General features: G+C 46.3%; 1 protein-coding gene across 1 annotated transcript; it reads left to right on the top strand.

Annotated features, from left to right (window-relative positions):
- Positions 1–1,657: 1,657 nt before the first annotated feature.
- On the top strand, positions 1,658–1,768 carry LOC119367505 (dolichyl-diphosphooligosaccharide--protein glycosyltransferase subunit 4C-like). Its single transcript, XM_037632994.1, has one exon. The coding sequence runs from the start codon at positions 1,658–1,660 to the stop codon at positions 1,766–1,768; it is 111 nt and encodes a 36-aa protein (XP_037488891.1).
- The last annotated feature ends 8,339 nt before the right edge of the window (positions 1,769–10,107 follow it).

The following is a 10,107-nucleotide window of genomic DNA, read 5'->3' as shown; positions in this document are numbered from 1 at the left end:
GTCATGTCAATCACATCATTCTCCTAATGGTGTGATCCCATTAATCAAATGACAACACATGTCTATGGTTAGGAAACATAGCCATCTTTGATTAATGAGCTAGTCAAGTAGAGGCATACTAGTGACGTTATGTTTGTCTATGTATTCACACATGTATCATGTTTCCGGTTAATACAATTCTAGCATGAATAATAAACATTTATCATAATATGAGGAAATAAATAATAACTTTATTATTGCCTTTAGGGCATATTTCCTTCAACAAGTCGATAGCTGGTAGCAGCTCCTAGTAGAATGCAATGATGAATACGCTTCGCGATTCGGGCAGATGGTTCAAGAGATAAAACATTTTGAGGAAACAAATCTATGAGAAAAAAAGACAAACAAACGACCCACACGTGTGTCCTGCGCATGCGAAGAAAATCCCACCAAAACTTCCATATTGCGACATGTGCCGCACATGCAATGCACCACTTGTCATCATGAGAGAAGGTGGGAGTGACCTTTGCAGGGGGTTAACTAGTGAGTTTGCTCATCCTTGCAAATGCCAAATGGGTCGCTCTAGTATGTATTGCACTGACGATTATTTATATTCATTTTTTGGCCAATTTTTTATTTCAGCCGGTTTTCTTTAAAATACTTTCAATTTTTAAAGTAAATCAGGAATTTAAAAAACCATGAATTTTAGAGAATATTCCCAATGTAAAACATTTTCCCAAATTCAAAATAATTTGAATATAAAATTATTCCCTAAGTTTTAAAAATGTTTGCAAAATTTAAAAAGTACAAAAATAAAGTTCATGAAGTTTAAAAACATTTTCAAACTTGAAAGAAATGAAAAAGTAAAATAATATAAAGAATTTTAAAAAATGAATTGAGAAAAATATTCATGAATTTAAGAAATGTTGCTCTATTTTAAAAAGTAAAAATGGAAAATAAAATATAATAAAAAAATAGAAAATACGAAATAAAAACACAGTAAAAAGGAAAAGTTGTCAAGGAATGTTCTACTAGAATCTTTCAAAACCGGAAGAGAGAGTCTTTCGAAGTCTGCTTCGGCCGGCCCAGTAATGGTGGGTAGTGTTAGGTGAGCAGATTATGCGAGGTTGACAAACCTCGACCTATGCCTTGAATAGGATCACCTCAGAAAAAAAGAAGAAGAAGCCCTTTCGAAAAAAAAAGAAAAAAAGAAGAAGCGTTGAATAGGATTTCCAGGTATACAACATTTTGGTCCTTGAACTTGAAGCGAGGTCAGCAGATTACGCGAGGTTGACTTGCTGCTTTTTGTATTGACAACCTGTCGCCATGATCTTATACTCCCTCCGTTTCAAAATAGATGACTCAATTTTATACTAACTTTAACTACCTTCGTTTCAAAATAAATGACTCAACTTTATACTAATTTTATACTTAAAGTTAATACAAAGTTGAGTCATCTATTTTAAAACGGAGGGAGTAGTAAGCTTGTAGTGCTTCTTGCCCTCCTCTCGGACACTAGGCGCACAGCTCGTTCATAACCTCTGTTTGTATGTTGTGCTTTAGCCTCTGCTTCCATGTCATATACTTCTGACAAGTGGCAACCAGTACATTTGATCATGTATCATGGCTAGCTTGTTTTCAGACCTTAACTATCCTTTGTTTGCAATGTTTTCTGCAGATGTTTGACGACCAAGACTTGGGTTTCATCACCAACTGCCTGGGCATCTTCATCTTTGTGTTGGTCATCGCGTACCACTTTGTGATGGCGGACCCGAAGTACGAGAACTGATCATCTTTTGTTTATCAATGAGACCGCATTATACTCGGAACAAATTGTGAAATATGTCGGTTAATGGGGACGGAGCGCTTTGTGCTATTGTTGTTCTCTCCTACCTATCAATGAAAAGATACGCAAGCTTCGCGTATTCGCGAAAGGAAGGTACGAAGCGCTTGACGATTCTTCTCAAGTGCAAATTATCTGGCGACTTGAATTGTGTTTAATCTGTTGAACTAATGAACCATGGAGATTTCAAAAGATTGATTTACTATATGCTCATGTTAGCTCCTGCTTGTTGCTTGTTTGATTATGTGATCTGTATGTATGCCAGATGAATGAACTTCTGAAAACACAAGCGTTATTATGTCCGTGTTGATGGTTACCATCGTCTGTCACACTCGTCTTGTGAGTCGCAATGTGAATGGAGATCAGTGCACGGGCGGTCGTTGCTCCTCCCGGTGGCGGTCATCATGCTGTCGCCCGTGACAGGTGGAACGGCCGGGGTGGAAAACCATGGTGGAAGGTAAAGCCATTCCCGCAGCACGCAGGTCCTTCCTCCGATACTCCACGACGGATCGTGCGGTGAGTGGTGACATGAAGATTCGCACCCCGCATCGAGCATCTTTCTAGATAGAGGGGGCTTTGGCGCGCACGCGGGGGCGGCACCAAAGATCTACGAGGTAGCTTCGCGCTCTCCGTGGTGGCTGCCTTTGTTGGGTGCCTATCCTAGTTAAATCGTGCGCCTGTGTGCACTTCTATAGGAGCCTTGTCACAATAACAACAATCCGACGTGCTGCTGGTTGGGTTGGATTGACGTGTGCGATGCCAAAACCTTCGATCGGCATCGAGGGCAGTTCCGCCTCGTGTCCACGGTTGCACATTTTCGCTTTGGCTTATCCGGAAATGGCAATGGAAAAAATATGTTTTGGTTTCCCATGGAACCGAGAGACCTTACTTCCTCACTGAACATTCGGATGGACAGGCCGGACAGAACCCGGACACACACAAAACAACTCCAGCCGGAGCCCTCAATTCCAGTCAAAACGTCTGAGTTATCTAGCACCATTCATATCCAGTCCATATGTGAGGTAGATGTGTGGCTCCCGGATGCGCCTGCTACGTCGGTTCCAACATGCCGGACTCATCCTAAATCCCTCCAAATCGATCAAGTTCACCAAATCAATCGCCATGCTCCCAGTATATTTAACACATGACAGACATGCAAATATAGTACGTCGGTCATGTGTTAAATATTATGTTGTTTCTAGCAAAAGTTTCCAGTACAAGCACCTTTGTTTTCTTTTCTTTCATTCACAAAGACCACAATCTACAGTTCGTTCCAGAGAAGACGTGCTCTCTAGAGCGTGAAGAGAAGGTCGTACCTTCAATTGGAGTAAGCCTTTATTTCACTTTCATGTCATCCAGTTGGAACAATAATCGTAGATTTTATAAGTTTTATCGTCTCATTTAGCTCGAAACTAGCTCGAGATCGACTCGAGATCGTTGCAAGCTGAGCACGAGTCCGTTCAATGCCATTCCGACATCACAATGGTTGGGCATCCTGGATGCTTGGACGCGGGAGGAAGCGGCCAGCTCCGAGGAAACAACGTAAGATCCAATGGCTGCGGACAACGTCAGGAAACACCAGGCCAGACATTCCCATGTAATGTTCGATGAGGCGACCTAGACACACTAATACGTCTGTTTTATTGCCCCCATATGCCATTGTATTGCTTGCTATGTTTGTTGCATATACCATAGGATTGCTTGCTTCGGTTGGCCCCACATGTATTAATCGGGTCAATTTTGGGATAGTTGTTTCACTGTGATGCATATTTTAGGACACATACCTGGTGAACTGATAAATGAAGGTTAAGATCCTATACATTAATGACTTGGGGTGATACAAATTCCCCTTCATTTTATGTTGAGAGAATATTGGGCACTAAAAAAGGAAGGCACCGAAAGCAAGAGTTCTGCATTCATAGGCCATGAGGATGTGTTGTTGGTGACGCTTGGTTGGCCATGAGCATGGATCCTATTTGTGGAACTGAACCTGTCCATACCACGTGCAACGAGGGCTCTCTCAAACATAGATGGTCCACGATCCAATAGAGTGTCAACAAGTTTTAGGGTTTCTATTCACAAGTGTTTGGCCAGAACCAAAGTGGCATTGGAGTCCATAGCCATGGAAGTTTGACTTACTTCACATTGACAAGTCATTCACTTTAGCCCATTGTTGGCTGAAATTCAATGGGAAACTGAAGTGGCAACTCATTTGTTGAGGAGCTCAAAACCCCTCCAAGAAGATGAACAAAAATGATGGCTCAAGCTCCCAACAATCTGTTGGATTGGATGACGACGATGGCAAATTGGATGGGTGGATGAACAAGTGATCTGGTTAAGAACAATCAGGTGATGGAAAATGAGTGGGAGAAGGAATGAGCCACTCATAACGATGCGACAAGGAAAATGTCTGCCACATGGACAGGCATCTTTTCCACCAAGGACAAGAAGGAGGAGCGGTACAAGCACTTTTTGGATCTACAAAAATGCAAGGCCCCATTGATCCCATATGGAGCACGGGAATTGGACTTTGTCCCTTATAGAGACTTATGGAAAAGTGTCTGCAAGTTAGTTATAAACGCAGAGCAAAATGAACGCAGAAAGTTATAATGATTTTTGGTTGAGTGCGAACAAAATTAAACAACTTAAATGTTTGAAATATACCCTAGAGGCAATAGTATTGTATCATTATTTTTCCATGTTCACTATGAAGAGTTTATATTCTATGCTATAACTGCTATGATCCTGGAATGTGTGATTCAGTGGAAAACTCATATGCACGTATGAAGTGATAAATGACAAAATTAGGTTCCTAGTCTTGCCTCTAAGACTGGCTCAAGTGTTTTTGGTGATCATGTTTCCGGATCTTAGGATATCGTTAAGTGTAACGATAGTTGAGGGAGTCCTGGACTAGGGGGTGTCCGGATAGCCGGACTATCATCATCGGCCGGACTCCAAGACTATGAAGATACAAGATTGAAGACTTCGTCCCGTGTCCGGATGGGACTTTCCTTGGCGTGGAAGGCAAGCTTGGCAATACGGATATGTAGATCTCCTACCATTGTAACCGACTCTGTGTAACCCTAGCCCTCTCCGGTGTCTATATAAACCGGAGGGTTTTAGTCCATAGGCCGAACAACCATTACAACAATCATACCATAGGCTAGCTTCTAGGGTTTAGCCTCCTTGATCTCGTGGTAGATCCACTCTTGTACTACCCATATCATCAATATTAATCAAGCAGGAGTAGGGTTTTACCTCCATCAAGAGGGCCCGAACCTGGATAAAAACATTGTGTCCCTGGTCTCCTGTTACCATCCGCCTAGACGCACAGTTTGGGACCCCCTACCCGAGATCCGCCGGTTTTGACACCGACATTGGTGCTTTCATTGAGAGTTCCTTTGTGCTGTCGCGATCAGGAAGGATGCCTCTTCCCGTCTTTAAAGACGGTATCATCGCCAAAGGAGCCTTGGCCGCCGGCCAAACTATCCGGTTAGGTGATTTTCTCATGACCGCCTGTTTGGCCACCTCTCCGACGATGACCTCTCGGGTCATCGAAAGCAATCTTCACGTCAACTCGGAATTCGTCGAGCAGCTGGATCCAATGGAGCTCTCCTCCGTAAACGAGCTCTTGGATCGCGTCGCCGCCCTGGGAGTCGCTACAGACTACAACCAGATTGGGCTTAAAACCGATCTGAGAGAGATTAACTCTCCCCAGGTTACCCACCACGTTGCGGTGGTAGAGGAACAAAGCGGCGACTCCTCTTCTGTATTAAAAACTAGTTATGTCCGGACTCACGAACCCTCCACGCCGGATTTCCGTGGAGGGACGGACGTCGATCAAGCACTGAACCTAAAGTCAGGCATCGGATCAGATTCGTTGGACAACATCCAGCAATCCAAGCTTCCAAATTCGGAAACTTTTCGGCCCTTGAGCCTCAAGATGGGTAGGGTTCCGGACTCAATTCCACCCACCCACCCAAACATATGTGATCTATCTCAAATCCGGCAAGAGCCCGCTGAAACAGTACATCATTACTGGGCTAGATTCCTCCTGGTTATGGACAGGATAAAAGACTGCCGTGAGGAAAACGCAATTTCAATTTTCTGCAATAATTGCACGGACAAGGGAATCTTGAATGCCGTAAGTCATCGTGAAATTACACGATTCGCCGACCTGGCGTCCATAGTATGCAAGTACTGTGCGATGGAGAGTTTTCGGAAAACCAAAACTAAGTTTTGGGACAATCCGGCTCCGAATACAACCCTAGTCCGAAACAAAAGGGTGCATCATACTCAGGCAGCAGGAACAAAAACCAAAAAGCAAAAACCCCATAAAGGGCACGGAACCGTACTGGAGGGATGGCTCAGCGGACCCTGTAAAATTCACAGTACAGAAGGCGCCACTCCAACACATAGCCTTCGAGCATGTTGGATACTGCGGCAGGTGGCCAAAAGTGGCAAAGAGCTTCTAGCCCCAGAGAACCACCCTAACAGTACCAGTACGGTGTCAACAGTCTTCGAGACTTTCGCATCAAATAATATGTGGAAACAAACAATCCGCAGCCTCGCCAAAGTCTACCAAGTAGCAACAACAAATCCATGGAGCGACACGGCCATCACCTTCAACGCCAGCGACGAACCTAAATTCCGAACAGCCCGAGCACCAGCCGCATTGGTCCTCAGTCCAATAGTGGACGGCTTTCATCTCACCAAGGTACTCATGGATGGCGGCAGCAGATTAAACCTCATCTACGAGGAAACTCTTCAAAAAATGGAAATAGACTAGAGCCGCATTGAGCAAAGCAGCACAACCTTTAGAGGAATAATCCCTAGCCGGGAAGCGCGCTGCACAGGAAAAATCACACTTGATGTGGTGTTCGGCTCACCGGACAATTACAGGTCCAAAGAGGTCACGTTCCAAGTGGCCCCGTTCAGCAGCGGATATCACGCTATATTAGGGCGCGATGCATTCACAATTTTTCAAGCCATACCCCATTACGGGTACATGAAGCTTAAGATGCCCGGGCCTAGTGGAATAATCACCCTTGTCAGTGATCCGGTCACAGCACTCCGCGCCGAAAACAAGATAGCTGCACTAGCCCTAGAGGCACTATCCGAAGCCTTAGCAGCAAAGGAGCTCACGGCGCTGTGCTCCACGGTGAACAGGGACGATGTGATACTCGATAAGAGGTCCAAGTCCACCTCTTTTAAACCAGCGGACGAAATAGTCAAATTCCAAGTCCATCCAACGGACCCAACAAAGATGGCCTCCATTGGGGCACAGTTAAACCCTGATGGAGACGCTGCATTGCAAGAATTCCTTCGGGGAAATTGGGACATCTTTGCCTGGCACCCTTCAGATATGCCAAGAATCCCACGCAGATTGGCAGAACACAGCCTAAACATCCTAAAAGGATTCAAGCCAGTCAAACAGGCTCTTCGGCGATTTTCCGAACCCAAAAGACAGGCAATGGGAGAAGAGCTAGCCAAACTACTGGAAGCCGGATTCATCCGAGACATCAAACATCCGGACTGGCTAGCAAACCTGGTAATGGTACCAAAGAAGGACAAATCCTGGCGCCTATGTGTCGATTTTAAAGACCTCAAGAAGGCCTGCCCAAAGGATCCTTTTCCCCTTCCCCGTATCGACCAGATAATCGATGCTACTGCAGGGCACGATTCATTGTGCTTCCTCGACGCATACTCCGGTTACCATCAAATCAAGATGGCGGAGGCGGACCAAGCCGCAACGGCATTCATTACCCCATATGGACCATTCTGTTTCAACACGATGCCCTTCGGACTCAAAAATGCCGGCGCAACATATCAGCGCATGATTCAGACATGTCTGGCTACCCAGATCGGCAAAACAGTAGAGGCATACGTAGACGACGTAGTCGTCAAAACCAAACACGTCGAAACTCTAGTAGACGATTTGAGGCTCACATTCGACAACCTCCGAGCATATGACATTAAGCTGAACCCAGAAAAATGCGTTTTCGGCGTACCAGCCAGAAAGCTCCTGGGCTTCATTGTATCCGGTAGAGGAATTGAAGCAAACCCAGCCAAGATCCGAGCTCTGTCACAGCTGGATATTCCAAAAGACCTCAAACAAATACAAAAATTGACTGGATGCGTGGCGGCTCTAAGCCGCTTCATCTCCCGTTTGGGAGAAAAGGCATTGCCCCTCTATCGCCTCCTCAGGCGCACCGAACACTTCGAATGGACGGATGCTGCCACTGCCGGACTCGAAGAAATAAAGGCCGTATTGGCAACAAATCCGGTCCTGGCCGCGCCTAACTTGGGCGAACCAATGTTGTTATACATAGCGGCAACACATCAAGTTGTAAGCGCGGCACTCGTTGTCGAACGAGAAACAGAAGGGCATAAATTCCCTCTTTAAAAACCAGTGTACTACGTATCCACTGTCTTAACTCCCTGCAAGTCCCGGTACCCGCATTACCAAAAGATAGCGTACGCGGTGTTCATGGCATCCCGGAAGCTCCGACACTACTTTCAAGAGTGTTCCATAACAGTGGCCTCCGAAGTGCCCCTCAACGACATTATAAACAACCGCGACGCGACGGGCAGGATTGCAAAATGGGCCATTGAGCTCTTACCATTCGACATAACTTATAAACCTCGGCGAGCTATAAAGTCGCAAGTCTTGGCTGACTTCATCGCTGAATGGACCGAAGCCGAACTCCCTAAAGAGTACGGCTCATACTCCAATTGGATTATGCATTTCGACGGCTCCAAAATGTTGGCCGGCTTGGGGGCTGGCGTCGTACTGACGTCCCCAACCGGAGACACAGTCCAATACGTACTTCAGATAATGTACACGGACTCCAACAATGCAGTCGAATATGATGCCCTCCTACATGGTCTCCGGATGGCAATCTCCATGGGTATTCAACGCCTAGAGGTGCGCGGGGATTCAAACCTTGCAATATCCCAAGTAAATGGAGACTTTGATGCCAAGGATCCGAAAATGGAAGCCTATCGTAATGTTGTCCTAAAAATGTCAGCTCGGTTCGAAGGACTCGAATTCCACCACGTAGCCCGGGATAATAACCAAGCAGCCGACGCGTTGGCACGCATCAGCGCGGAACGCGACGCTGTCCCTCCAAACATCTTCCTGGAATGGCTCTTTAAGCCATCCGTACTATGGGAAGAAGGGTCCGGAAATAACAACCCGGAAGCAACCGCACCACCAACACAGAACAATCTGACATAACCGGCGGTTCAGCCGATGAAATAACACCTTCAGCCCACGAAATAATGGCGGTAATTGCCCCGTGGACAGAATCATTCCTAGCCTACTTAATTAGGCAGGAACTTCCCGAAGACCAAAATGAGGCCCGCTGCATAGTTCGGTGATCTAAAGCCTACAAGGTCCATGAGGGAGAACTTTATAAGAAAAGCACAACCGGAGTCCTTCAAAGGTGCATCTCCAAAGAGGAAGGGCGAAATCTTCTGGCTGAAATTCACGCCGGACTAGGCGGACACCACGCTGCAGCCCGGGCCCTTGTAGGTAAGGCCTTCCGTACAGAATTTTATTGGCCGACGGCCCGGGCAGATGCTCGGGACTTAGTCCAAAGATGCGTCGGTTGTCAGCTCTTTGCTAATCAGAGCCATATGCCACCCACCGCCCTCAAAACTATACCCATTACCTGGCCGTTCGCAGTCTGGGGGCTTGACATGGTTGGACCCCTTAAAGGGGGAACCCACAAGCAAAAGTACCTACTGGTCATGGTGGACAAATTCACCAAATGGATAGAGGCCAAGCCAGTTAAAACGGCAGAGTCCGGACCAGTGATAGACTTCATATCCGGGGTAGTACACCATTATGGCGTCCCCCATAGCATCATTACCGATAACGGCACAAACTTCACAGCCGACGAGGTCAAACTCTCGTGCAAAAATATGGGCATTAAGCTCGATTACACTTCAGTCTATCATCCTCAAACCAACGGTCAAGTTGAGCGAGCAAATGGTCTGATAATGAGCGGCATCAAGCCCAGACTAGTGTGGTCCCTTACGGAATCTAACACGCACTGGGTTGAGGAGCTTGACTCCGTACTCTGGGGGCTGCGGACCACGCCAAACCGTACTACCGGATTCACACCATTCTTTATGGTATACGGCGCAGAGGCAGTTTTACCCTGCGACATAATTCATGACTCACCTCGAGTGCGCATGTACGAAGAAAGAGAAGCCGAGCTGGATCGGCAGGACAGCTTGGACGCATTGGAGGAGGAACGTGATGTGGCAAAGGCCCG

Source organism: Triticum dicoccoides, chromosome 2B (genome assembly GCF_002162155.2).
Source record: "Triticum dicoccoides isolate Atlit2015 ecotype Zavitan chromosome 2B, WEW_v2.0, whole genome shotgun sequence".
In the NCBI taxonomy this organism is placed as follows: Eukaryota; Viridiplantae; Streptophyta; class Magnoliopsida; order Poales; family Poaceae; genus Triticum; species Triticum dicoccoides.
Note: the sequence above shows the minus strand (reverse complement) of the source record. Positions and strands in the feature narration are given on the sequence as shown.

Bases quoted from the DNA above. Each gene is read 5' to 3' on its own strand.
- LOC119367505 (XM_037632994.1), top strand. From the start codon at position 1,658: ATGTTTGACGACCAAGACTTGGGTTTCATCACCAACTGCCTGGGCATC.